The 26,183-nt window shown below is 57.8% G+C and overlaps 12 protein-coding genes across 12 annotated transcripts; 7 read left to right on the forward strand and 5 right to left on the reverse strand.

Moving 5' to 3' along the window:
- Positions 1-94: 94 nt before the first annotated feature.
- Positions 95-1,124, reverse strand: BDY17DRAFT_310490 (putative 14-3-3 family protein ArtA; the record flags this gene model as incomplete). Its single annotated transcript, XM_033735441.1, has 5 exons — positions 95-202; positions 261-331; positions 387-628; positions 696-1,002; positions 1,064-1,124. The coding sequence occupies 5 exons, from the start codon at positions 1,122-1,124 to the stop codon at positions 95-97; spliced, it is 789 nt and encodes a 262-aa protein (XP_033590070.1).
- A 2,450-nt stretch (positions 1,125-3,574) lies between these two features.
- On the forward strand, positions 3,575-4,954 carry BDY17DRAFT_310491 (uncharacterized protein; the record flags this gene model as incomplete). Its single annotated transcript, XM_033735442.1, has 4 exons — positions 3,575-3,786; positions 3,840-3,944; positions 4,000-4,897; positions 4,952-4,954. The coding sequence occupies 4 exons, from the start codon at positions 3,575-3,577 to the stop codon at positions 4,952-4,954; spliced, it is 1,218 nt and encodes a 405-aa protein (XP_033590071.1).
- Positions 4,955-6,029: 1,075 nt separating this feature from the next.
- Positions 6,030-7,632, forward strand: BDY17DRAFT_310492 (uncharacterized protein; the record flags this gene model as incomplete). The annotated part of the gene is made up of 3 exons (XM_033735443.1): positions 6,030-6,366; positions 6,432-6,644; positions 6,704-7,632. The coding sequence occupies 3 exons, from the start codon at positions 6,030-6,032 to the stop codon at positions 7,630-7,632; spliced, it is 1,479 nt and encodes a 492-aa protein (XP_033590072.1).
- Positions 7,633-7,870: 238 nt separating this feature from the next.
- On the reverse strand, positions 7,871-9,186 carry BDY17DRAFT_149113 (Scytalone dehydratase). The gene is made up of 4 exons (XM_033729607.1): positions 8,862-9,186; positions 8,602-8,765; positions 8,209-8,536; positions 7,871-8,126 (listed from the first exon to the last, which is right to left on the reverse strand). Exons 1-4 carry the CDS (start codon positions 8,908-8,910, stop codon positions 8,110-8,112), a joined length of 558 nt encoding a protein of 185 aa, XP_033590073.1. The 5' UTR covers positions 8,911-9,186; the 3' UTR covers positions 7,871-8,109.
- A 210-nt stretch (positions 9,187-9,396) lies between these two features.
- BDY17DRAFT_297524 (Afadin and alpha-actinin-binding-domain-containing protein) lies at positions 9,397-11,364 on the forward strand. The gene has a single exon (XM_033733611.1). It carries the CDS (start codon positions 9,464-9,466, stop codon positions 11,138-11,140), a length of 1,677 nt encoding a protein of 558 aa, XP_033590074.1. The 5' UTR covers positions 9,397-9,463; the 3' UTR covers positions 11,141-11,364.
- On the reverse strand, positions 11,177-11,781 carry BDY17DRAFT_148918 (uncharacterized protein). The gene has a single exon (XM_033729605.1). It carries the CDS (start codon positions 11,582-11,584, stop codon positions 11,213-11,215), a length of 372 nt encoding a protein of 123 aa, XP_033590075.1. The 5' UTR covers positions 11,585-11,781; the 3' UTR covers positions 11,177-11,212.
- Positions 11,782-11,978: 197 nt separating this feature from the next.
- BDY17DRAFT_316851 (uncharacterized protein) lies at positions 11,979-13,582 on the forward strand (the record flags this gene model as incomplete). The annotated part of the gene is made up of 3 exons (XM_033736039.1): positions 11,979-12,723; positions 13,359-13,426; positions 13,565-13,582. 3 exons carry the CDS (start codon positions 11,979-11,981, stop codon positions 13,580-13,582), a joined length of 831 nt encoding a protein of 276 aa, XP_033590076.1.
- Positions 13,583-14,098: 516 nt separating this feature from the next.
- BDY17DRAFT_148921 (uncharacterized protein) lies at positions 14,099-15,544 on the reverse strand. Its single transcript, XM_033729606.1, has one exon. The coding sequence runs from the start codon at positions 15,057-15,059 to the stop codon at positions 14,331-14,333; it is 729 nt and encodes a 242-aa protein (XP_033590077.1). The 5' UTR covers positions 15,060-15,544; the 3' UTR covers positions 14,099-14,330.
- A 489-nt stretch (positions 15,545-16,033) lies between these two features.
- BDY17DRAFT_250713 (Pyruvate/Phosphoenolpyruvate kinase-like domain-containing protein) lies at positions 16,034-17,013 on the reverse strand (the record flags this gene model as incomplete). Its single annotated transcript, XM_033731099.1, has 2 exons — positions 16,034-16,813; positions 16,864-17,013. The coding sequence occupies 2 exons, from the start codon at positions 17,011-17,013 to the stop codon at positions 16,034-16,036; spliced, it is 930 nt and encodes a 309-aa protein (XP_033590078.1).
- Positions 17,014-17,202: 189 nt separating this feature from the next.
- On the forward strand, positions 17,203-18,991 carry BDY17DRAFT_297527 (uncharacterized protein). Its single transcript, XM_033733612.1, has one exon. It carries the CDS (start codon positions 17,597-17,599, stop codon positions 18,887-18,889), a length of 1,293 nt encoding a protein of 430 aa, XP_033590079.1. The 5' UTR covers positions 17,203-17,596; the 3' UTR covers positions 18,890-18,991.
- Positions 18,992-19,068: 77 nt separating this feature from the next.
- On the forward strand, positions 19,069-20,049 carry BDY17DRAFT_297529 (SCP2 sterol-binding domain-containing protein). Its single transcript, XM_033733613.1, has 3 exons — positions 19,069-19,315; positions 19,387-19,596; positions 19,762-20,049. The coding sequence occupies exons 1-3, from the start codon at positions 19,300-19,302 to the stop codon at positions 19,923-19,925; spliced, it is 390 nt and encodes a 129-aa protein (XP_033590080.1). The 5' UTR covers positions 19,069-19,299; the 3' UTR covers positions 19,926-20,049.
- A 5,304-nt stretch (positions 20,050-25,353) lies between these two features.
- BDY17DRAFT_242913 (uracil-DNA glycosylase-like protein) lies at positions 25,354-25,980 on the forward strand (the record flags this gene model as incomplete). The annotated part of the gene is made up of 1 exon (XM_033730393.1): positions 25,354-25,980. A coding segment is annotated over one exon (627 nt), but the record flags the coding sequence as incomplete, so codon positions are not given.
- Positions 25,981-26,183: the final 203 nt, after the last annotated feature.

A 26,183-nucleotide genomic window follows, 5' to 3' on the forward strand; every position in this document is an offset into this window, starting at 1 on the left:
CCCGCTTCTCTATCTAGCGCAGCGCTAAATGAAAGGAGACAACCTGACTAGGGGGAAGAGAGACATGAGGAGAGGAGGAGGATGGCGCGCAGCCTTACTCGACCGTCTTCTCCTCGCCTGCTGGCTCTGCGGGCTTGGCGGCTTCTTCCGCGGCCGGGGCTTGCTCGCTCGCTGGCTCGGCTTCGGAGGAAGTCCAGAGAGTCTGGTGAAGGGGTTTGGTCAGTCTCATTGCCGAAAGGGCTTGTTGGTTGATGACTTACAAGGTTATCACGGAGGAGCTGCATGATGAGCGTCGAGTCCTTGTAGCTCTCTTCCGACAGGGTGTCGAGCTCTGCGAACCCGGTCAGCGGTGGTCCTATTCAAGCAGCGGAAAAGATGCTACACACCAGCAATGGCCTCATCAAAGGAGGTCTTGGCCATCTGGCAAGCCTTGTCGGGGGAGTTGAGGATCTCGTAGTAGAAGACGGAGAAGTTGAGGGCGAGGCCGAGGCGGATGGGGTGGGTGGGGGCAAGATCGGTGGCGGCGACTTCGGTGGCGGCTTGGTAGGCTTCGAGAGACTTGTCTGCGGACTCCTTGCGCTTGTCGGCCGTGGCGAACTCGGCGAGGTAGCGGTGGTAGTCGCCCTTCCTGTTGGCAGTATTTCCTCGTCAGCCACATGTATTCATATCAACCTGATGTCGGGGTGTAGACGCACATCTTGTGGTAGAAGACCTTCGACTCGCCGCTCTGGGCGGAGGGGATGAGGTGCTTGTCGAGAACGTCAAGGATGTCCTCGCAGATCTTGCCAAGCTCTGCCTCGATCTTCTGGCGGTACTCCTTGATGAGGGTGACCTGCTGGTCGTTGCCCTTGGATTCCTCCTTTTGCTCGATCGAGGTGACGATGCGCCACGAGGCACGGCGGGCGCCGATAACGTTCTTGTAGGCGACGGAGAGGAGGTTTCGCTCCTCCACCGATAGCTCCTGGTCGGCGGACGCGACGGTCTTCATGTTCTCCACCATTTCTGAAGATGGCCCGGGTTAGCGAGAGGGTGTTTGGAGGGGAGAAGTGGTTGCAAAACGCACCCTCATAGCGTTCGGCTTGCTCAGCCAACTTGGCGAGGTAGACGGAATCTTCGTAACCCATGGTGAAGGATCGTTAGAGAGGGACACTGGGAGGTGGTGTTAGTGAATCTGCTCTGAATGAGACGTGCAAAGCGCGAGCGACGGATGGGCGCAGGGGGTCCATTGGCGGGTCGATGACGTCCAGATTCGACGCGTCAACATGCGCAGCGCAGCCCCAATCGCCCCGGATGCGTGCTCGTGAGGTGTATTCGGCATCACTGAGCCGGTGGGGGATGCGGGTTGCATGGCGCGAGGCATTCGTCTTCCCGAGCGCGCGGGTCGTGAGAGGATGTTGTGCTTTGCATGTCTTGGCATCGACGAGGGGGAAGTGGGCGGCAGCAGGGGGAAACGGGCTTACCGCGGGGACAGAGAGGTGTGCAAAGGCGAAAGCGACTGTGTGCGACGAGGGGTGCAAGGCGATGCCGGTGTGGTGAGTGGACGGGTTGTAGGGGGGTGAGGGCGGTGATGTTGAGAGGGGCAGAGAAACTTTTGCGCGGTGTTTGGTGAGTGCAGGGTGGTGGGTTAGAGGAAGGCGTCACGGGTTAGCGCACGGGCCGGATGACACCAATTCTAGAGGCGTCGCTCAGATTCTTATCGAACACGTGTGTAGATGTTCATGAACGCCGGTGGTAGGCTTTTGGCAGCATCACAGATTAATGGATTGGACATGTGGCCCTGATTATATGCACTTGCAACCCTCTAATTGCCTGGGCAGGCCTCGCTTCGGTTGATCAAGACATCCAGCGTGGGATGATCTCTTCTCGCGTTCACGTGATTTGGCGGGGCTGAGGGAGATTGAACCCCACGGCTGTGAATATCGCATCGCACGCCCTCCTGTGGTGGTGTTTCATGTTCGCAAGCGACCAAGTATGAAGTACCTTATAGACCCTCCTTCTCCGCCCATTGTCATCAACAGCTTAGATGGAGAGACGCACTAGACAGTCATCCGTTGCTCCCTGTCTTTCAGCTCACGCTCGTGTTCATCTGCAAGACACATGAACCGTCTGCACACGAACACAACCTCACGCTGTTGTACCGTGTACTGTGCATCTCGGGCGCAACCTATTTTTGGGGCCTGCATCTGATGACGATCCCTGCGTCCGCCACGCGCAATGTACAGGAACATGAACAGGAGCAGCAGGTCTCTGCCTTTGCACAACACGCCTACACAGTACGACGAAGTAAATACGACCTTGAAGAACCGCGGCAGAGGTTGCACCAGTAAGTGGATGGGGTGTGAGAAAGCTGTACGTAGAGTGACAAGGCACCCCTTGCGTGCGGCGAATGTCAGTCCGGGGGAACATTCCGAAGGGGTGGAGAGGAGGGAGATTTCGCCATCCAGCACATCAACCTTGCACGCAGAGTCGAGGCGTACGGACGCGGTCCGGCCTCGCGTGGAGCAGAGGGGAAGGGGGCATGAGCAAATAAGGGTCGAGGCCTGGAGAAGCAATCGACGAAATTCCAGCTGCAGGGCCCAGTCGCCGGGCTTGGCGGCTTTACCTTATTCCGCTGGTGGGCTTGCAAGTTTTCGCCGTTCCGTAAGCGAACCCTCCCTCCACTCTCCATTTCCCCCTCCATCCCACCACCACCTCTCCCTCCGTGTCGCAAAAGCCCGTCTTTCCTCGTTGCGCCGTCTGTGTTTGCGTGAGGCTGCGTTCTGCTGGCGTCCCCTTCTCCCTCCCTTCCTCCTTTGGCTGTCTGGTGAGTCTGCCTTCCTTTCTTTCCGTCCGATCCGCCCATCCATCACTGCCCCGCCGGAGCCGACTCCCCGGAAATCCATTCGCGGCCGCTCGGTGCGCTCGTGAGCAGCATTCTTGCGCGACAACCCCCTTCCCCTTCATCCAACACGACGCCATCTGCTTTGCTCCATCGACCCCGTTTCGTCTCGCTTCTTTCGCCGAGGTGCGGTGGGGTCTGGCCGCGCGGATTCCACCCTGCGGCTGAGAGTGAGAAAGCGGGATTGCTGGCAGCAGTGCGCGGCACAAATGCACATGCGCCAATTTCTCGACCCGACACTCCGTCTCTTCCACCGCCTTGCTGCTTCGTCCCACCCTCGCCCGTCGTCGCGCAACTGATAGGCCAACGAGCACCTCCAGCTGACCATTTCCTCGCAGATTTCGAGCGGCTCCCCTTTCGATCCAGCGTCGTGTCTTCACTTGCCCCGCGACGTCTTTTGCGATTCGTCATCTCGACCTCATCTTCACTTCTCTTGCAAGCGCCCACTTCTTCTCACAATCACTTGCTGCGATTGTTTCCCCCACCTAGCCGCGCACGGTCCTTTTCACTACTCTGACGAGTAACGGCCGGAAAGCATTCATACCTTGACGGTAAGCGTCATCACCATCACTCCGGTTCATCGCGCAGCCCCGCCAACTCACACCTCCGTCGCAGTGACACGGCAAGCAGCCTGCTTCCTTCAACTCTCCGCGCAACCTCCTTCACCTGCACTTCACCCAAGGACATCCCATCATCATGAGCTACCAGAATTTCAGTGAGGGCAACGGCCAGCCTCAGCAAGGTGCTGAAGAGCAAGGCGGCTTTGGTGCGGCCCAACAGCAACAGCAACATCAACTGGGTCAGCAGATGGATCCCTCCCAGCAGCAAGGCCAATTCCCTGGTGCGCCCCAAGCCGGTGGCCCCGGTGGACCCGGCTCGCAGGGCGGGGATCAGAAGACTACCCTCTGGTGAGGCAACAACGTCACGTGAAAACGATGTGCATGCATGCTAACAAGTTCAGGATGGGTGAACTTGAGCCCTGGATCGATGAGAACTTTGTGCGTAGTGTGTGGTTCGGCATGGGATACCAGGTCAACGTGAAGATGATTCGCGACAAGTTCTCCGGGTATGTGGCTGCAACCCAACCACAACCTTTGTCCCTCCTCACTAACCCACCGCAGTAGCAACGCGGGATACTGTTTCGTGGACTTCGAGAGCCCAGACGCGGCCACGCAGGCGCTTCAGCTCAACGGCCAAGGCATTCCCAACTCCAACCGACAGTTCAAACTGAACTGGGCCTCGGGCGGTGGGCTTGCGGATCGCAGTCGTGACGATCGCGGACCCGAGTTTTCCATCTTCGTCGGCGACCTCGGCCCAGAGGTCAACGAATACGTCCTCATGTCCCTCTTCCAGAGCAAGTTTGGCTCCACGAAATCGGCCAAGATCATGTCCGACCCCATCAGCGGGCTGTCAAGGGGTTACGGATTCGTGCGTTTCGCCGATGAGGCGGACCAGCAAAAGGCTCTCACCGAGATGCAAGGAGTATACTGCGGCAATCGCCCCATGCGCATCTCCACCGCAACCCCGAAGAACCGCGGCGGCGGCGCTGGTGGTCCTGGTGCTGGGGCCGGTATGGGCGGGATGCCCGGCGGACCCGGCGGCATGGGCATGTACTCGATGGGTGCGCCGCCCATGGGCTACTATGGCGCGCCTCAGCCGATGAACCAGTTCACCGACCCGAACAACACCACCGTCTTTGTCGGAGGCCTGTCCGGCTACGTCACCGAAGATGAGCTTCGCTCCTTCTTCCAAGGCTTCGGCGAGATCACCTACGTCAAGATTCCTCCTGGCAAGGGCTGCGGCTTTGTCCAGTTCGTTCAGCGCCACGCGGCGGAGATGGCGATCAACCAGATGCAAGGCTACCCCATCGGCAACTCGCGTGTTCGTCTCAGCTGGGGTCGCTCTCAGAACAACTCCGGCCCCGCGGGCACTCCTTACCGCCCTGCCCCGCCCCCGCCAGTCTTCCCATCCATGGGCATGCCACCTCAGCACCCTTACGGCAACTTTGCCCCTATGAAGGTATGTTCTGAAAGCCCTCTGCCCGATGAAACTCGACACTGACGAGCCTTTTAGTAAGCGCATTTTCGACTTGACTGCGATGCGTGAGATTGCGATTTAGCGGGAGTTGGTCACGTCCCAGGGTTCTGCTTTTCACACCGAGAGCACGCACAGACGACTTTTCGAACGAACGGCCAACCGAAAGACGTCCATGCGCTTGTTTTCTCCTCCACCCGTTGCGACATTTCACTTCATACGAAAGGATGTGCCATTATTTCCTAACAAACACCTTACACACCGATGTCTGGACCCGGCGGTCCAACGCGATGCATTCAGGAGGGCTGGCGAAAGGGCGGCAGATTTGGGAGGGTTTCTCCAAAAGTTTGCTTGTTCCACTACTCTTCCACACACTCCTTTAAGACGTACACGAGATGCTTTTGCTTTTGCTTGGTTTTTCATTCCTGCGATTCTTGTTCTGTGATTTCACCGGGGCGAAAAGAGAGAGATTGCATGACTGTGGCCGAACGGGCGGCGTTCTCCTTACCAGGGCTTAGCACATCAAGGCTTGCAGCTGGCGCACAAAAAAGGTTGATCGAGGATGGGGTTGCGTTGCTCTCTTTCTTTCTTCTATTGACTGATTTCGTCGCCGTCGGCCTCTGCGGTAGAGGGCGAGGCTGGCAGATGGCCTTTCGGCTTTGCGTGTTGGGAGGACGGGGTCTTGAGGTGTCATCGTAGGAAGACAACAGCTAGGTATCTATCGGAAATACTCTTTCTCCTTTCACTTGTATTCTGCATTTCTCCTCTTGTTCACTGGACGTTTCTAAGCTCACCTTCATCTCGAGTTCAATGCTTTTGAAGATGTGAAGAATGGGGAGGGCAATGACGACCCGCAGGTCGCTCCTTCCTCTTTCACCAACAGCCACGTCAACACTCGCACCTGCCATTTCTACTGCCCCTTCCACAAAAGAGATTTGTTTTGTTTCGACCGCAAAATGTTTTCATGTTTCCTCCTTACACGTCTTCTCCCTTCCCCCAAACCATTCCCACCCGCACATACACCACCCATCCTTCCGCACCGCATTACATCGAGAGAAAAACGAGGACCATAGACAAGACTAACAAGACTGGTAGACGGCGACATTCACAAGCCACCATGCGCTTCCAAGACTGGGACATCCTGCTCTTTCCCGCGGGCGAGGGCGCAGCACACAGCATCCCGCTGCAGGAATTCCGCACCGCCTGCTACTCCGAGCAGCACGATCCCAACTCGCCCTTCCTCACGCCGCTGCTGACCACCTTCGTCCCGTCGCTGGAGCCTGGTGCTGCTTTCCAGATTAGCCTGCACTCGTGGACCAAGACGGCGAACGTGTTGGCGAAGAATGATAAGGGGTCCAAGCCCAGGGAGGTGTGGCAGGTGAGGGTTGTGGTGGATGGACAGACGGTTGCCAATGAGCATCTTCCCATGGCGGGCTCGTGGCCGCAGGTGATCTGTAAGTGTCGTGACCGTCGCCTGTCAGATGCGAGGAACACTGCTGACCGAGCGTCTGTCGAACAGCCAAGTCTCCATCGCCGGTTCAGGGCGAGGAGGGTGAGGCGCTCAAGTTCCCACCCTTCCACCGCGCGCTTACGACACAGAGCCACTGGGATCCGTCCGATCCAGTCGGCAGAATCAGAGTCGAGCTCTGCGCAGGCTACATTGACTCGAAGAAGGTCCGCTTCCAGAGGTTGCATGCTCCCGTCAACTTTGCCTTTCAGCCTGCTCCCATCGGTGAGTGCATGGACATGTTCGTTGATGGATGAGTACGCAGACACTGACACTCCAGGCAGACGTTCTGGAGGGCAGTGGCATCGCCTGGCCGAACCTGCGCATGTACATGAATCCGCTGTATGCCCACACCTACTACAGAACTGTGACTCCGACTCCGGTTCCCACGCCTAGACGCCTTGCTAGCAACAACATCCTGGGCAGTCCAATGCCGTTCGCAGACCTGGACAGTCACGTCATGCTCGACGCGTCCAATCCATTCGTGCAGTATGCGAACGGCATGCAAGACACGGGCACCCGCTCCACCTCTGCCTACTCGAACATCACCGATTCTGCTGCACCATTGTTCCACAATGCTCCGAGTGTTCCGACCTACCCTGCGGCCCATGGAGAGACGACACCAAGGAACCGCCAAGTTCAGTTCCGCCTACCCAGCGACCAGCTCCAGATGATCCTCCAAGCCATGAGCCCGGCATCCTCAGATCGTCCTACGCCAGCCCCTGCCTCCAACAACATGCCGCCACCTCCCCTCCCTACGCTCACCACAGTGCACAAGGGCACGGAGTTTCCTTCGCCACAGTACCCGTCGCTTGGCTCCCCGTTCCGCTCGGGCACGAACTACACCAGCGACTGTCGGGCTGAGTCACGCTACTCGGACGTGAGCATGCACGCCGGCTGCAACGACTTCCCCTCCTGCACATCAGAGGACGCCGAAGGCCGTCTCGTCCACAGCAATCACCCCATCACTCCGGCCAAAGTGGTCAAGGGGAAGAAGGAGGGCTCGTCGCCGGGGAAGCGTAAGTACACGAAGTCGTTTGTCGTTGCGAAAGCAGATGACGATTATGCTGAGTACCCGCCTCGTCGCAGCCCGCGACTTCTTCAGCACGATTCTGGATGCGACGGCGGAGAGGTTGACAGCAGCGGCGAGCAGCACAAGGACCACGTCAACGCCGGCGAAGCTGACGAGCATGTCGTTGTCGAGTCCGGGTGAGAGCGTCAGCAAGAAGCGCACACGATCTGCGTTGCGCCTGTTGAATATCAATGATGATCCTCCTGCGGAGAAGGAAGGGTTGGGCAAGCCTCCACGCAAGTCTAGTCGGGCATCGATCTCTCCTTCCAAATCGGATCAGGACACTGCTGGGATGGATGGACAGGGAAACATGATGCTGGAGATGTGAGAGTGAGAGATGAAAGTTCCCCTTTGTTTTTTCAATACCCAAGCTGCTGAGAAGGTTGTTGTGCTTCTGGTGAGAAGAGTACTTTGTTGTTCTACTGCAAGGACGATGTGAAGCACACCGATGGCATGGTTTGCTTTGTGGAGGACGATGTTCGAGGGACTGCAGCAGAGCGAAGTGCATAGTGCTTTTCTTGTAGTGTCTACATGCTTTTCCTCTCCATTTCTCATCCAACACCGTCCTTCTTCTCCCACCAATGCCTCCATGCCAAATGCGTCTACACCTTCGTCTTCTTACGAGGAGGGGATGCCTGCGACGCGTCAGGAGGAACACCTCGACCAAAGTCAGGTGAAACTGAAAGAGAAAAGAAACAAATCTCGAAATAGACATACCAACAGCCGCCTCGGCCGCCTTCTCGCCCATCTCATTCCGCCCGGCCTCAAACACCTTGTCAAACTCAAACTCCGTCCACCGGATGTCGGGGCACAGGCCGGCAAACTTCCACACCCCGGCCACCTTCTTGTACCAGTGCAGGTTGAAGGAGTGCGCGTACCCGCGGATCGCGACTTCCTGCAGGCTCGCGTCTTTGTACACTTGGTGCGGCACCCAGAGCTGGTGGTAGCCGATGATTTCCTCGTCGTTGACGCGCTCCCATTTCGTGCCGCCGATGAAGTGCTGCGTGCGGAGGAGGGGGTTGCCGAGGACGAGGGGGTCGGAGGCCTGGGGGTTGCATTGGTTAGGGCGGCGGAAGAAAAGGGAGAAAGAAGTAAGGCGGGCAATCTCACCATCTTCAGGTACTCTTCGGCCGGCATGGATTCCCAGATTTTGTTGAGGAAGGAGCGGTAGTCGATGCGCAGGGTCGGGGCGACGCACTTGGCTAGGCGGGCCCAGTCTTTGCTGTCGTAAGAGTCGGCCCATTCGTAGACGGCGGCCATGCAGCCTTGCATTTCTGGCGGGGGGAGGAAGAGTTAGGCTTGGATTGCTAGGGCAAGACTGCCATTGACTGTCTATGGCGAGGGGTATGGAGGGAGAGTTGATGGCTTACCTTCAAGGCTGATGGTCTTGACGGGCTCGAGCTGGTATTGCGTAGCCATGATTGCTGTGGAAGGGTGTGTCTAATTGGTAGGAAGAAGGGGAGACAGAGGGGTAGAAGGGAGAAAGAGGATGGTGGGGAAGAGAAGACAAGGAAAGTCAGGGACTTGGATTCAGGCACACACACACTTTAGCTTTCACCGCTCCTCTGGTGCCCTGCATTGCTTACCCTATAGCGTCTGCTTCTGCACAGTAATGATTAGGAGCTACAGGCTCGTGGCGACATGGACGGGTTCATCTGTTTTCAGCAACTTCGCCCTCGAGTTTCCGATAAGAGACGAGACTCTCAGCTCAGCAATGCGTGCGTCTTGCGATTCGACTGCTGTCCTGACACGAGACCCCTCGATCTTAGAGCCCGCTCGGGCATTTAATGGAGAGGAGTGGGGTCGAGGTGTGTGTGTGACGGAAATAGCCTTTCCGCCATCTCGGCCCGCGCTGCCCGAATAGGGAACCGCCAAACAACACACAAACACTCCCGCTCGTCGGGCAACCTGGCACAACTCTCCTCGACCACCCTCGTCAAAAGAGTTCATTGCCCCCGGCTGCAGCGCTGCAATGGATCACGAGAGTCTGCGCACCGCTTCCGCCTACCTCAACAACCTGCTGCTCGCCCGCGGCCTGCTGCGCAACAGCGAGGCCATCGACTTCGTCAAGCCGTCCAAGGAAAGCCGGGCGCAAATCATTAATCTCGTGCACGACCTGATCCTACGGCAAGACCGAGACCGCGATCAGCGAGAGCATGTCGCCACCACCCTACGCTCACTGCGCGCCGAGGGCGATCGGAAAACGCACGAGCTTCAACGACTGACCACCCAACACGAGGAGTCGGCGCGTTCTCTAGTTCAGGCACAAACCGCCGAGCGTACCGCCAAAGTCGAAGTGAAGAAGGTGGAAGGCGCACTAAAGACATTGCAAGAGCAGGCCGCGAAGCTGAAGACCACGCTGGTGCAGGTCAAGGCGCAATGCACCAACGACGTCCGCAAGCGCGACCTCGAAATCGCCAAGCTGAAGACGCATCTGCAGGGCCAGCAACGAGGCAACAAGGTCGGCATGGCCGCGCCGAGTCTCACCATCACCGGTGCCCCGCGCAAGCAGAACATTGACGCGTCGATGCACGATCTTGGCGATCCGGAGTACAGTTTGAAGCAAGAGACGACTGAATTCCTGACGCAATTGGGCCAGAGTCTGAGCGATGAGAATGACGGTCTCATCACGCTGGTGCGAGGCGCTTTGGGCACGATGAGGGAATTGCTCGGCCTACCGGCGACTCACACTCATCCTGATAGCGCGGTGGGGAGCATATCAAGTGCTGAGGAGGGCAAGAATGGTAGCCAAATGCTGCACGCGCTGCCGACCTCGTACGACACTCTGGCGGCGGACATGGAGACCACCATTACTCAGCTGAAGACCGTCTTGACGAATCCCAACTTCGTCTCTATGGAGGAGGTGGAGGTGCGCGACGAGGAAATCGTGCGGTTGCGCGAAGGTTGGGAGAGAATGGAGCAGAGGTGGAAGGATGTGCTGCTGATGATGGAAGGCTGGCGGCAGAAAATGAACACGGGACACGCTATCAACGTGGAGGACCTGAGGGTGGGCATGGGTCTCGTATCGCCGGAGCATCTCAGGAGCGGCATCCGTCGAGAAAGTGTGGTGGACTCAAGCTTTGTCAACGGTGACGTGAGCGAGATCAAACTGCCGGATGCGGGACAAGACTCGTCTTTTCTGCTTGAGCCGACGAGCATCGGAAGAGTGAGTCCGAAGCGGAAGAGGGACGTTCTCGAGCCGCCCGAGTTCTTCGATCTCCGGCCGTCGAGTCGCAAATCTGTACCAGTCGCCCCTTCACCGGCACGTGAGCTCGCCGAAGAAGACTTTCTCCTCGATGAAGAGTTCAGCGAGGTCGAGAGTCACGAAGACAATAGTCTGCCGCGGATGACGATCGCGGAGAAGCTGGACGTTGCCCGCGCAGAGGCGGAGGAAGCCACGGCGGGTGTGACGCGTGATTCAATGGCGTACAAAAGCAAGCTTCCCCGCAGCACAGCTGGGACGAATGGCGTTACGAAGGTGAAGGTCTCGTTTGGATTGGACGGGGCATTGGATGCTGAGCAGGATGATACGCTCGGCAAGATGAGCCCGATGGCGAAGAAGACGAAGATCCGAGGCAGACCGAAGCGGAGGAAGAGCACGTTGAGCCCGGATGAGTTGGAAGAGCTGATCAAGAGCACTGACGGTTAGCCGCTGAGGCTGCCTTGCTGGTTGCTGGTTGCTAGACATCTTCACCCTCGTATGCTGTACTACGCTCGACGATCAATCAGTGCCATCTCGCTGACACCACCATCGCTTTCGCCCGAGTAGTGCACGAGGTGTGGTGGGTGCGTGCCAACGAACGTGTCGACGAGCAAGACGTTCCCCGCCAAGTACATATGGTATACATGCACGACATGCTCGACATTCACCTCCATCCAAAATAAACCGCGCATGATTGGCCGGGCTGCAAAGCATGGCCCGTGTTGGAAGCCAGGTGGGGCGAGGCAGTCCAATCACGACGCGGCTGGTAGCGCTGCCCATCCCGAGTCCACCACACAGCCTGCTCGACTTCGCGCTGCCTGCACTCTTCCGCCCACGCTCAGTGGTGTGGATGAGCTGGTCGCTGCAGTGCGACAAGCGCCCTTCCTCCATAATACGCTTTCCCTTCTCCTCCTCTCCCTCTCTTCTTCTCTCTTCAGCAAGCGTGTCAACCTCTAGAGCTGGTCTTTGGTGTCTTTTCTCTTCTATCCTTCCCCCTTTGTTTGAGTATTGTCAAGAGAGCCTGGCGCTCCTCTGGCATCGTTACCGCTTATTCCATCTGCCCTAATACTTTGGTTTTTCCCTTCCCCCGTTCGAGTGCTGGACACCTCCCAGAGATCCCACGGAGCCGCCGCCATCATCCAAGTCTCTCGACGTATTCCCTCCCGTCGCTGGTCGACGCAACCACTACTAATTAATAGCTCTTGCTTTGCTCAACACACGAAACGACAAAACCTGATTACCAGCCATTGTAATCACCAAGCCATAAGACAGCAACATCGCCACGATGACGGCAATCCAGCTCAACTTCACGCTTCGCACCTCGGCCAACTGCAAGACGGTGCATCTCATTGGATCCTGGGATGGCTACAGAGGACAGTATCCTCTCAGCAAAGATCCCACCAAGTCGGGCGGGTGGAAGGGCATGTTCAGGTTCCAGGGCTCGCAGCTCAAGCAGGGCCGGCGGTACTGGTATTACTACATGATCGACGGATACCACATCTCCCACGATCCTGCACGCGAGTCCGTCACCGAGCCCACGACCGGCCGCAAGCTCAACATCCTCGACATTCCGTCCGCCAAACCGCCTGAGCCACAGAAAGTCCCAGCCCATGCGAAACGCCAGTCTACCGCTTCCTTGGGACACTCGCGACGCCACTCTGCTCAAGTGCCTAAAGGCCGCTCACTCTCCCCTTCGCAAATCCAATCGCCTCTGCCAACAAAACCCCACGCCACGCGCCTCGTAGTACAAGAACGCTTCACCAACCCGACGGTCGAAGTGCTCAGCGCCCGCCTCGCCGCGTCAGAACTCAGCGAGGGGGAAGACAACAGCGACTCCGAGTCCGACAGCGGCGGCTCCGACTACGTTCCGTCCCTCACCAACTCGCGCAGCAGCTACAACAGCTCGCCCAGCTCCGTCTCGTCGCTGTCGTCAAGCTGCACGTGCGAACGCTACGGCATCACGCGTACTGGCGAGCGCGTCAAGTTGAATTGCGGCGGCTCGCGGTGCGCGTCTTCGGACGGTTCGGAGTGTAGTAGCGAGTCGGAGAGCGAGTCTCGGTATCGCGCGAACATTCCGCGACGACACCACGGAGGGTTCGCGTTGCGGAAGTGAGAGCTTCGCCGGCGAGAACAGAAAGAGAACGATTGAGCCGAAGTGGGAAGTTTGCTTGCAAGGAACCTGGATTTGCTTCCGTTCATCATCGACTATGGCTTTCACCTCGTTAAAGGACGAGCACTGACACGCACGCGCTACGCCGTGCCCGCCGTGCTGCGCACTGGCATACCTTCACCGGCTGCGTCGATGGCTCTCCACCCTCCTGTCAAGGCTCCGGTCATGCATCCGCAGCACGACGCAGTCATACAGTCCTCATCGACAACATCCCTGCACCTCGTTCACGATCGTACAGTCGGAGAGACAATGCAGTCGACAAGTCCCATTTCGGCGCCGCCGTCAAGTCACATCGACGCAAAGGGGAACGACCATGGGAACACAAGATGCAAATCTGCGCGGCAGAGTCGTCTTGTCCAGCTTTCCCACTCCATCGATTGTGGATGTTTTCGGCACTGAAAATTATAGTCGCTACCTACGCTTTAGATAGCCATGAAAGCAACTGTGCTGTTTCTTCCACACTCTGACTTCAACTCTCGTGTCCTTGTCTCACAGCCTATGCATACTACTTCCTGGCGTCGTGTATTCCTCATAGTCAAACTATAAGACGCGAAGGGATCAAGGTACTTAGAAGTCATATGATCAGCAAGCTGACTCCTCGGCGGCATCACGGCCTGAAACAGTGTCGTCGTATTCCAACTCCGTCCCCGTTCGGCAGCTCCGTGTCCGCATCGGGGCCTTGTTGGTTTGTGCTGCGCTAGGCCCCCACCCGAGGCTGAAGAAAGGCTGTATGAACACCCCGACTCCCCCACACCGGAACACGCAACTGAAGGCCCATCCAGCAACGCCGATGCCCTGCGTGCCGCCGCAACCGCCCGAAACGTGCATGCACTACACAAGCACGCTTTGCTTGCATAAGTGAAAGTAAGTTCATGTAAGCCGCTGACTCACGGGCGAAAACGAGTTGTCGCCTCGCCCCGTTGCAGCCCCGGCTTCTTTTTGGCCGCCCGGGCTGGGTGCTGCATGAAGGCATGCCGCACGCAAAGACGGGTGGGCGCGTCATCTGACGGCCGTGCGTGCTGCGCTCCCATGCAGCCGTCCAACACCTCGTGGCCTTCCTGGTCAGCCCGCTACAGCCTCACGCTAAGTCCGTCTGACTGGGCGCCGTCTCGCTTCACAGTCAGCCAGTGAAGACGTCTAGATCTCCTGTTGCGTGCGGACTTGGGAGGGGCACGCTCTGCCGCGCGGGGTTCACGGGGTGCTGATTCCAACGCGGGCACCCCGTCGAGACGCCAGGTGTCTCCGAATATGTCTGCCCCTTGCTGCGCGGCTGCGCAGCGTGCGTTTTAGATTGCGCTTCCGTGGTCGGAGCCGCCGGTGGTGATATCATTCAGGGCCCAGCTCGACGGGGCAGATATGTTGCCGGGTTGAGTCACGCGCCGCGCACTCTGTCCTTTTACATACGTAGTCTCCGTTTGGTCGACGCTTTGCGCAGCGGTCTAGGCAACCTTGTTCGTGGTCAGTCGATTAGATGCCGGACTCTAGCATGGTATGCATGCGCAGGCAGCACCGACGGGCTGGGTTTAAGGTTGCGGCGGCCAGACAGGCACAGCCCTTTCTCTGCTGGCGCAACGATTCTCTCTTTTGGACAGTATCTATTATATGCACGCGCTGACGTCTGTCATTGTTTGGCCGCGAAGAGTGATGTATAAAGGCTCTAGTCTGACACCGTTCACTCGCTTCCCTCCTCCCCCGACTCCCGATTCTTTTCTCTTCGCTTTGCTTGAAATCACATACGTCCGTCTGACTCTTGTTCGCCGGTCCTGAGTCATTCCTTCCCTCCTGTTCGTTAGCGTTTAAGCGGCATTTGCTATTCGATCCCCAGCTTCTTTCCAAACGCCTGCCACCACAGCATGTGCATCCAAGTCGTCGAGCGCTACTCCGTCTGCCGCTGCCTCTACTACCGCCACGCCATCGACCCGTGCTCCTCCAGATCCCAGCGAGGGCACAAAGTCCAAGAACGAACGGTCTTGGTTGGGTACACGTGCAGCGCGCACTCGGCATGTCACATGCGGCCGGGCGTCGCCATCGTGACTCGACATCCGCGGCAGGATGCGGGATCGCTGCAGTCGAGGGTGTGACGGGAAGTTGCGGCAAATGATTAATAAACCTAAGCCGTTCGACCGAAGGGTTGGGGATGATTGAACGAAGGTAGCTTGGGCGTGTTGACGGACACCGAACTCCAAGACCAACCATTTCCTGCGAATGTCGTCGATCCCTGTGCTCAGGATTGTCGCCTACGAGCAACGACCATGAGTCGACTTAGTGGCGCTCGCTCGGCCCACCCAGCGACAACAGCGACGCGATCACGACACAGTGTCGGCCAGAAACGTGCCAAGAATGCACACACCCGGCTTAATGCATGGGCGACTAGGTCGGTGGGAGGGCGGAATCACGTTAGAAGTCGGGTTGGAAAGCTTGCCACGTGTAGTGTGAAGGAGCCGGCCGCTCGATCTCCACTGGCTGCTTTACTGGCGGGACCAGTTCTCTTTCCATATTGATGCTCGATCGCGGGGCGGTCGAGGATGTTTAGCGCTGGCCGTCAGATATCTTTGTGAATAGTCAAACGCCTTCCGATGAGCGGTCAGATTATGTCCGATTCACAACCGGATGGCTTTCGCGTTTGTCCTGTCTCTGATGGAATCATGCATCACTAATCCATACAGTAGGCACCAGCTCTCGCGTAAGGTTTGTGCAAAGACAAAGAGGCGCGTTGCTTGATGTAGAAGACGATGCACATGATCGGATCGCCGGGGCATGCAAGCTCGGTGCTGAATCCTGCTAACGTTTGCTCCGATCTGGCTGAGTGACGGCCTTGATCGTCATTGGTCCTGGAGCTGTCGGAGCGCTTTTTGACGGGATCGTCCAGTAGAGCGGGGTGGCTCAAGGTAGGTGAGACGAGGACGCGTCGTTGATCTGCTGCATCTTCCCACCTCGAGGGAGCTCACATGACGTGGCGTCAACGTACCCCGGAGACCGCACGCTCGTGACTAGTCGATGCACCGGCATCCCACGTTGTGGATGTACATTGGAAGATGTGGATCACAAGACCGGCCGCCCGAGGCTGTCTGACTCTACTAATCCATCTGATCCGTCTGCTGTCGTACGGTACGCGTACTTCTTGCGAACTGGATCCAGGGTGCTTGATAGGGGCCGGCGACCATTGTCATTTAGCTTTTGTACGCCTTGCCGCCCACACTCTCGTCAAATGCCATGAGTTCATTGAGGCCGCAGACCTCGAACAGCGCTTTCGGACCCAGATTCTCTTCGACTGGTGGCTTCCCCGTCTTTCTCAACACTTCCAAGGCATTTCGATACGCCGGGATTAAGGCTTCCATGCCCAGACATGGCCAAATGACGATGCGAAAGCCAAGTGCATTTGCAGTGTCGTTGCTGATTTGTGGCGTCTGACCGCCCTGCACCATATTCAGTAACATGGGAAGGTCGGGACATTCGGCAATGGCGCGTTTCATTTCTTCTTCGCTTTGCATGGCTTCGAAGAAGAGAGCATCGACGCCGATGTCTGCGGCGCCTTTCAATCTGGCGACGGCTTCTTCGAAACCACCGTTGCCGTCAGCATCTTTTCCCGCGCGAGCGTCTGTCCGCGCGATGATGAGAATTTCAGAACCGCTTTCGTCTCTCGCTTTGCACGCAGCACGCAGTCGGTTGAAGTAGACGTCGCGGCTCACCAGCAGCTTGCCGGCGAGATGACCACATCGCTTCTCCGTGACTTGGTCTTCGATATGGCACCCTGCTATGCCGGATCGGGCATATGCGCGAACCGTGTTTGCGACGTTGATTGGCCCTCCATAGCCAGTGTCTGCATCCGCGATTACGGGAACAGAAGGGTTGATGCCGGCGATCATGGCGGCATTCTGATGCATGTCTGTGAAGGTGGCGAGCCCGAGGTCTGCCATTCCTAGTCGAGACATGCTTGTGCCTGCGCCGGTCTGGACTTGTATTAGTACGTCAACGTCCGTTGCAGTCAGAGTGTTTGTACCATGTACAGGCACTCGGCTCCCGACGCCAGTGCCAGCCGTGCGGTAATACCATCATGTACCCCGGGGGCTACCACGGTTTTGGAGGGGTTGGCGAGGAGTTGGCGAAGACGCTTGCCGCCTGTCATCGGTGGGGATGTATGGCCGTTCATCGTGTCACAGGGAAAAATCGCTCACTGATCGCTTTCCTGCAAGTATATGTATTCAGTAAGGTTGATGATGGGTAGTCGATGGCGATGTCCGAACTCGGCCAGGCACATCCGACGGTTGAGCACGGGCCATCTCGAACCCCAGCCTGCTGTCATCTTTGAGTCATCTCCATCGATCACATAGACATCGACATTGACCCAAACGATAGGTATTCGGAATGCAGTGAGCATCATCGCTGCCTGGTTCGCGGGCAGGTTCATCGGAGCAGGCAGCTAGCGATCCGCCACGCCGATTGTCGTCCGGCCGGTTCAGCATCGCCAACCGGCCGAAGATTCAGGATTTTGAGCTCCTCTGTCCGGGGGACGTCGCAACAGCACCCATCGGTCGCAACGTCGCCACAAAACCTTGCATCCCTTCTGGCCATATCCCCCCCGATCTGATCTATATTATGATTGACTCTCATTGATTGCATCCATCGGATGGACATATCCCTCGAACCTTCCCAACTCCCGCTTGCACTGCACAAGTCAATCCTCATCTCTTACGTCCGCGCCATTGAATCTCCCTTAGCCGCAACTCTCCACAATGCCCAAACTCAAGGTGCTAATTTCCGGCGGAGGCGTCGCCGGCACCGCCCTGGCCTTCTGGCTTTCCAAGCTCAACCACGACGTCACCGTCGTCGAACACTTCTCAACCCTCCGCACTACCGGCCTCCAAATTGACCTAAGAGGCCACGGTATCGAAGTGCTCAAGCGCATGGGCCTGGAGTCTGCCTTCCGCGCCAAAGCCGCACCGGAAGAGGGGATGCAGTTTGTGGATCGAGCGGGTAGGAATCGAGCCTACTTCGGCGCGAACAAGACTGGGTCTGGAGCGCAAGGCATCACCAGCGACTACGAAATCATGCGAGGTGACTTGTGCCGGATCATCCATGATGCGACCGGCGAGAGCGCCAAATATGTATTCGGGACGTCGGTGACGAGCATTCGACAAACTGGTGATGGCGTCGAAGCCACCTTCAGAGATGGCCATACTGAGAAATACGATCTCCTGGTAGGGTGCGATGGCGCCTTCTCCTCTACCCGAAAGATGATGCTGGCCGCGGACGACGCGACTGCCGGCTTCAATCCGATCGGCGATTACAATGCGTACATGACCTTCAAACGACCCATAGAAGAGGGCGAGCGCTACGTGGGAATGATGTACCTCGCAACGGAAAAACGGGCCTTGTTGACTCGGAGGCATAGTCCCGAGGACATGCAGCTGTACCTTCTCATGTCCAAAGCGGACCCACGACTGCTGGATGTCCGCCGAGGTGACGTGGAGGCGGAGAAACAGGCCTTCGCCGAGATCTTTCGCGATGCGGGCTGGCGGACGCCAGAGCTGTTGAAGGAGATGCAGCAGGCAGACGACTTTTATTGCGAACGAATAGGCATTGTCAAGCTGGACTCCTGGCACGAGGGACATGTTGCTCTGTTGGGAGACGCTGCGTCCAGCCCTGGAGGGTCAGGCATGGGCACCTCCTGCGCTATGATCGGGGCCTACGTTCTCGCAGGCGAGATCGGCCGGCAGTGCGGACGTGGCGACGACAGTCCAGCCGAGACATCGAGAGAGGGAGTGCCGGCCGCGCTGAAAGCATACGACGATCGATTCCGGCCATTCATGGACATCGTCCAAAAAGGCCTGGACAACCCGCCAAGCTTCCTTATGCCCTCGAGCGCGTGGGCTATTGCCTTGGTGCACGTGGTCTTGCAGGTTGCAAGCTGGCTGTGGATCGATCCGGTCATGCAGTATTTCATGAAAGAAAAGGCCTCGCAGTGGAGTCTGCCGGAGTACGAGGAGCTGCGGGACTCGGAGAGGGGCGTCGATGCTGAACCATGATCCGCTTGGATCAACGGCGCTGGACTGGAAGAGTGGGTGTTTAGTTCCGCTCAATATTTATGATACTCCCCATGTAAACAATGTGTACAATACAAAATCGATCTCACGCGAAGAGGAGTATGGTGAAGGTCGTAACGCGTCGGAGGAAGCTTTGACCACGCTTTCACATGCCAACTCCACGCCGCGGCTTGCCAACGTCACATGCGCAATGGCCGGTTCTCCACGGGCTCGTTTATGATGACATCCGTGTGCTCGTGATCCGATCTCATTAGTACCGTCACCCTCACCTCTCCCTTCATCTCTCACCACTCGAATTTGTAGACCTCCGTCCTCTCCATCACCATCCTCTGCACCCCAAACCCGCCAACCACACCCCAATTTCCTCTCCACACTTCTCCACAACGACAACAATGTCTCTCAAAGACGGTACAAACCAGCCCAACCTACCTCCCCACTCATCCTCGCCATCACAATCCTAACGCGAGATCTCACCACAGATGCCTTCCCCTCCTCCGCCGCCTTCGACATGATCTCCAGCGCGCTCTCCTCCGACGAAGCGGAGCGCAAAGACGCCGTGCGCAAGGGCGGCGCCATCTTCGCCTTCACGCTCAAGAACGACCAAAAGGCGGAGAGCAGCTGGTACATTGATTTGAAGGAGAGCGGGGAGGTGGGCAAGGGGCAGGCGCCGGAGGGGAAGAAGGCGAATGGTTTGTTTATCCCTTTTTCTTCTTGGCATGTCCTTCTCTCTTCTCCTGCTCCGTGTAGCGAATATGCGGAGTGAGAGTGGGAGGAGACAGAGCACCCTCATATCCGGACGGCGCATCGATGCAGACGGTGGGAAACGCATGCTAATCAGGTATACGTGCACACAGTGGTCCTGACGCTCAAAGACGAGGACTTCGGCAAGTTGATCTCGGGCAAGTCGAACGCGCAGAACTTGTTCTTGACGGGCAAGCTCAAGATCCGAGGGGATGTGATGAAGGCGACGAAGATGGAGCCCATCCTCAAGAAGGCGCAGAACAAGGCCAAGCTATGAGGCGGCTGGGAGGTATGTCTTGGGTCACGAATGGAAGAGTTGGCGTACAGTGGACTAGCGCACTTGATTAGCACTCTCGAGAATGCAACGTTAGGGTGGCATCTATTTATGTTGTCATGCGGTTGTTAAATTGCCATATGTGTTTCTCGTGAATGTTTTCGCTGCCTGAGGCCGCAATGAGGGTGAATCCGGAGCTGCTGCCTTCCACGTTGCCTTTGATTCTTGAATGAAACACGAATCGTCCAGATAGCTGTTTAGCAACACCTTCCACTAGTTTCCTACCACATCGGGTTCAAGCTTAATAGGTACCGTGTTGTCCAGCTGCAGGTTCATGGCCCGCGAAACGTGATGCCAGACAAACCGCGCTAGCCGAAGCAGGAAGCGGAGACGAGACGGGGAATCCCACGCCTTTTTTGAGGCACTCCACCTGCCCGGCCGCCAACGTTAGGAGACGCAGCGTCAGGTCCACGTTTGGGGAAAAAAGTTATCAACACCACCACCCACCGCGCACCATCCCCAACCCCCTCATCATCCACGCGACGGACTACCCTCTCCGCTCCTTCCTGGCGCATGGCAGCGATTCTCACGCGCGCGCCGTCGTCCACCCCTCCCCTCGCCCTCCACCCCTCGATTCCTCGACCCTCAGCTCGGCGAATTTGAAGGCAGTCGGGATACGACGGGACGCACAGCTGGTGGAGCGTGTGAGGGCGTGATTGTTGTGGCCAGAGGGCCTTGGTGAAGATGAGCAAGAGGCAGCAGGACTTTCAGGGCGGGGGAGAGCGATATGGGGGCATGTCGGACTCGCGGGATGAAAAGGCTGATCCGCCTCAGCATGCCACCGCGGCGCAGATGGCTCGGAGAAAGTAAGTGTCGCCCTCTCATCAATGCTGTTCACAGATGCGATGGATGGCCGTGTATTTGGGATTGGTGCGTGACAACGGACGGTGGTGAGACTTGTGGAGGTTCGGGTGGCACCGCTGGTTGTGCAAGACGCGCCGCTCCCTTCCCGCATCATTGTCACCACCATTCATTCTGCAAACGCATCAAGCGGTCATTGAGCGGGATTGCATCTGCCAGAAACAAAGCTGACATAATTTTCCTCCCACACAGAATCGCACAAACACGGAAACCAAGCAGTGGACGAAGCAGTCGGGCTGCAACCCCGACAGCCACCGCCTTCGGACAAGCCGCTCCACAAAGCATGCCTTCCTTCCAGCCATCAGGCCAGTCAGGCACCGGCTTTGGCGGCGACTTCAACTTCTCTACCAACGCCGCCTCGAACCCTTTCGCGCAGACCAATGGCACCTCTGGCACCCCACCCCCTACCAACTTCCAATTTGGTTCGCAGACTCAGACGAACGGAAGTGGAAGCGGATTTGGCGGTGGCAGCAACCCCTTTGCATCTGCTTTTGGCGGTGCCGACAAAACACAACCTCAACAGAACGGCTTTGCTTCGTCGACTACCCCGTTCGGACAGACTCAGCCGGGCAACACCCAGAACTCAACCTCTTCAATCTTCTCCTCTTTCGGCCAAAACAATAATACCCAGCCGCAGTCGAACGGTGTAACGCCTAGCACTGCTGCTACTCCATCCTTCCCCAGCTTCGGCAACACAGCCCCCGCACAAACTCCGTTCAAAGGCTTCGGTCAGTCACAGCAGTCAACGCAGTCTACACAAGCACCATCGTTCGGCTTTGGCCAGTCGCAGGAGCCCACTCCATCTACACAAGCGCCGTCGTTCAACTTTGGGCAGAGCGCGCAGCAGAATGGCGACAAGCCTGCCAGCACACCATTTTCCTTCGGGCAGGCAACTTCACAATCGCAATCTAATGGCAACAAGCCGTCACCAGGCCCGCAAACTGAAGAAACGCCCAAGGCGGCACCCAGCTCTACGTTTGCAGGATTCGGGCAGCAGAACGGGCAGAAACCGCTATTCAGTGCAACACCGCAACCCGAAAAGACTACGAGCAACTTGTTCGGTACCCAGTCGAGCGTTGGCACAGGCTTGTTTGGCTCAACACCTCCTCCTGATAGCAATTCTCAATCGCTGAAGCCTGGCGCGAGTGTCTTCAGTTCGGTGAACCAGAAGGATGGGATCAGCAGCACCATGTTCACCCAGAGCAGAGACTCTACGCCCAAGCCTCCTAGCAACATGTTTGGCGCTCCAGCCCAACAAAGCGATTCGGATGCCACACCTTCCGCCAACAAATTTAGTGGATTCGGACAATCACAAGCCAGTGCGCAAAAGCCAAGCTTCTTCGGCGCAGCGCCCGCCTCGCAATCTGGCCAGGAGACGCCCAAAGCGGCGACGAGCCTCTTCAGTGGGGGCTTTGGACAGCAGCAGCCTTCTCAGTCGAGCACCACACCTGCTTTTAATTTTGGCCAAACACCGCAGAAAGCGACTGATTCGGCTCCTCAAAGTAAGCCGCCCGCTGACACCGATGCTTCGCTGGCGAGTACGACCAGCCAAGCATCCGGCGCTGAGGGTAAAAGTTTGTTTGACCGTGTAACGCCGCGTGACGATGCACCGCCTACGGCGCAAAAATCCGCATTCACGCCTTCGACTACTCTATTCAATGCGTCTACTCCGGGCGCGAGTATGTTCGAGAAAGCCGCTGCGCCGCCCAGCACTCCAGCGACAGCTATCAAGGAATCTTCCACCACTGCTCCAAGATCACTACAAGAGACACCTTCCGCCGCGCCGTGGCTTTCACATGGGCCGTCAGCCCTTACTACTGGCTCGAAATCGCTGCAGCCGCCAGTGCCAGCAACACCTGCTAAAGCAAGCACACCGGCGGCCACTACCCATACAATCCCCGAATCGGAGAAGAAGACACTAAAGTTCCTGAACGAGGGCTTGAAAGCGCACTTGGCGACGCAAGATCCCTACGCCGACTGGAGCAAGATCATGCAGTTCTACCTCGAGCAAGCAGCAAAGATCACCAACGTTCCCAGTGTGTCTCTCACGCAGCCCACGGCCCCGAACACAGTGCAGAACACGCCCTCTGCGCCTTTGAACGTATTCGCCGCCAGCCAGGCGAACTCGACACCCAAGCCGACAGCCCCGTCGACTACCTCGGCCTTCCAATTCACTCCAAAGCCCTCTGCTGCTAGCGTCCCACAGCCGCCGCAGATTGCCCCCGTCAATCGCAAGCGATCTGCTGAAGACGATGCGCCGCAAGAGCCGCCTGCGACGGAGAAGCGTTTGCGTCCGAATGAGACGATCAAGTACCCGCAATTGCCGGAGAATGCTAGTAACACCTCTAGACTTTTTCAGGCGGCTTTGAACAAGTCTGCGGGTCCTGCGGCGCCAACATCTCAGCTACAGTCTGAGAGGGAGACTGGAGAGAAGCAACAGCAGCAGCAGCAAGCGCCGACCTTTGGCGGATTCAAATCATCCCAGCCAGCGCAGACCTCTGAAGGCTTCAAACCTTCTGGCTTCACGGGCTTCACACCTTCTGGCGCCGCTCCGAGCGCTCCTTCAGGCATGCCGACGTTCGCCGCGCCCGCAACTGGGGGCGGTGGATTCTTGGCAGCATTCGGCAAGAAGGCGAATGACCAGGAAGAGAAGGAGAGGAAGAAGCGGAAAGCGGAAGACTACGACTCGGATGAAGAGACCGAGGAACAGTGGGCCGCGCGAGACAAGGCCGAGCAAGAGGCGAAGAAGCAGAAGATCCTGGATGCCGCCAAGAGTGGTGCTATCTTCACGCCAGCCAGTGCTGGTACTCCCGCAGCGTCGGATGACGGGCATGGTGTCGACGACGTTGAAGCCACTCCAGTGGCTCAAGCCAAAGGCCTGCCCGCTTGGATGACATCGCAAGAACCGCCTGCCACTGCGCCGAGCAAGATAGGCGCGAAGCCGACGGAAACGCGCTTTACCCCCATGACCGCCTCGAAGTTCCAGTTTGGATCGAAGACTCCATTCGCTGCGGGAGGCGCATCGAGCACGTCGAACATCTTCGGCAATGCATCGAAGCCGAGTGACAGCACCGACACCGCGGACGCCGACAAGACTGAAGCGGAGAAGGAGCAAGGCAGTGGCGACCACACCTGGAAACAGAGCACCCCGATCAAATTCGGCTCAGGCCTTGCGTCTGGCGTCGGATCCACGACTCCTGCCGGCAATCCCCCTTCATTCGGCACTCTCTTTGGTGCGACCAATCAGAAGTCCGCCTCGGACGCCACAGGCCATCTAGCGAAGCCCAACTTCGGCTTCAACTTCGGCACCCAGTCTTCCTCCCTCACGAACTCGCGTGCCACAACCCCTGGCCTGACCACTGATGGCGAAGGCGCGTCTACAGCCGGCGAGGGCGAGGACGAAGAAGGCGCCGCGCCCGCGGAACCACAAGTAGAAGACCAGACCGGGCTTCGGGAGTCGGAGCTGGAAACGGAAGACGTGCTGTTCAGCGTGCACAAGGCCAAAGCGACCAAGTGGGACGAGAAGAAGAGCGACAGCGGCGAGATGAGCATGGGCTGGGTAGACCGCGGCAAGGGCCCGTTGTACATTCTCAAGAACAAGGAGTCGGGCAAGGTGCGGGTGGTGCTCAAGGTGCCGCCTTTCGGCGTGACCAAGATGAACTTTGCCCCGTTGAAGAACATGCAGTACGAGGTCACTGGCAAGGCGGGCAAGATGGTGCAGGGTGTTTTCATTGATCATCTCGAGTCGTCGGCGGCTAAGGAGGGCGCGAGCCAGTTTAGTAAGTGGTTGGTGCAGGTGGGGAGCAAGGAGGATGCGGAGGAGATTGCGAGGGTTTTGATGGAGGAGAGGGCGTGAGGGGGCTTGTGTTCTGCATCGTGGGAGGCGTTCTGCGCATTGGGGAAGAATAGGATCTTCTCGACGCACACATGAGGAAACTTGCATTGAGCGTTGCTGTTCTTGAGATTGGCATTGCGAGTCGCCTGCGTTAGGGGTGGCTTTGCAGATTGTTCATACCGGGCGGGATGGATTCGTTCGGCTTGTGTATAACATGAACTGCATCAATGGTGCCGTGTGCCTCCACGACCACAGATGTCTCTCCTTGTGGCGGGAAAAGTGAGGCCCATGAAGGGCTGTGGAATGGTGAAGAATGTAGAACGTCGGCGCACTCTTCATCCCGCCACCTCGGACTTCATCCACATGCAGCGAACTCGAGTGGACGACTCGGGATTCTTCAACATTGTGTCCAACGATGCCAACGACTGCCGGATGGAGGGCAACCGCGAGTTGCTGCAAAGTGAGGGTGAGGACGTCGCGATCGAAGAAGACGGCCCGGAAGTAGAGAATGCGAGGAGGGAGTCACAAACTGCAGCTTTTCGATCGGTGGTGGAACGATTCAAACATGGCATTGACGACGACAAAGACGGCCGCAAGGGAGACGCCGGACCAATCTTAAGGAGCAGCAGCCGCAAACGGCCCAGTACTGAGAATGGCGAGACCAAGTCGACTCCATCTCCAGCGACGAAGAAACGACGCCGGGAATCTTCTCGCTACGCCCCTCCATCCAAATACGCCCATCTTCCCCCTCTAACCGACATCCTGGAACCCAACCTCATCGGCGTCTTTGTAGGCTTCAATCCTGGCGTGACCACGGCGGCAACCGGGCACTCGTACGCCCATCCGTCCAACATGTTCTGGAAACTGCTACACTCCTCCGGCATAACAGACACGCGCCTCCGCCCCGAACAAGACGTCGATCTCCCCCGCCTCTGCCGCATGGGAAACACCAACATCGTCGAGCGACCCAGCAGAAACGCAGGCGAACTCAGCAAAGCAGAAGTCGTAGCCGGCACGCCCATCCTCGAAGCCAAAATCCGGCGCTTCCGGCCCGAGGCGGTGTGCATTGTGGGCAAGAGCATTTGGCTGGCGATCTGGAGGTGGCGGTATGGGAGGGAGATGCGCAAGGAGGAGTTTGCGTATGGGTGGCAGGGGGAGGGGGAGCGGATGGGAGGGGAGGAGGGGTGGGAGGGGGCGTGGGTGTTTGTTGCTACGGCTACTAGTGGGTTGAATGCGAGTTTGAAGCCGGCGGAGAAGGAGGCGATTTGGAGGCCTTTTGGGGAGTGGGTGCGGCGGAGACGGAGGGAGAGGGAGAAGGTGGAGGAGGAGGAGGAGGAGGAGAGGAAGGCTCTTCAGTAATCCGGCTTCTTACTCGCTGATGACTGCCGCCGGAGTCGAATCTGCTGGAACTCTTTGTCTTGTGGAAAGCCCAGGTGGAATCTCCCACATACCGCCCAATCCAACACGACTCCCTCCCCCGTCTCGAAATCCGCCACTCGGCCCCC

This window comes from Neohortaea acidophila, assembly GCF_010093505.1.
Source record: "Neohortaea acidophila strain CBS 113389 unplaced genomic scaffold BDY17scaffold_5, whole genome shotgun sequence".
In the NCBI taxonomy this organism is placed as follows: Eukaryota; Fungi; Ascomycota; class Dothideomycetes; order Mycosphaerellales; family Teratosphaeriaceae; genus Neohortaea; species Neohortaea acidophila.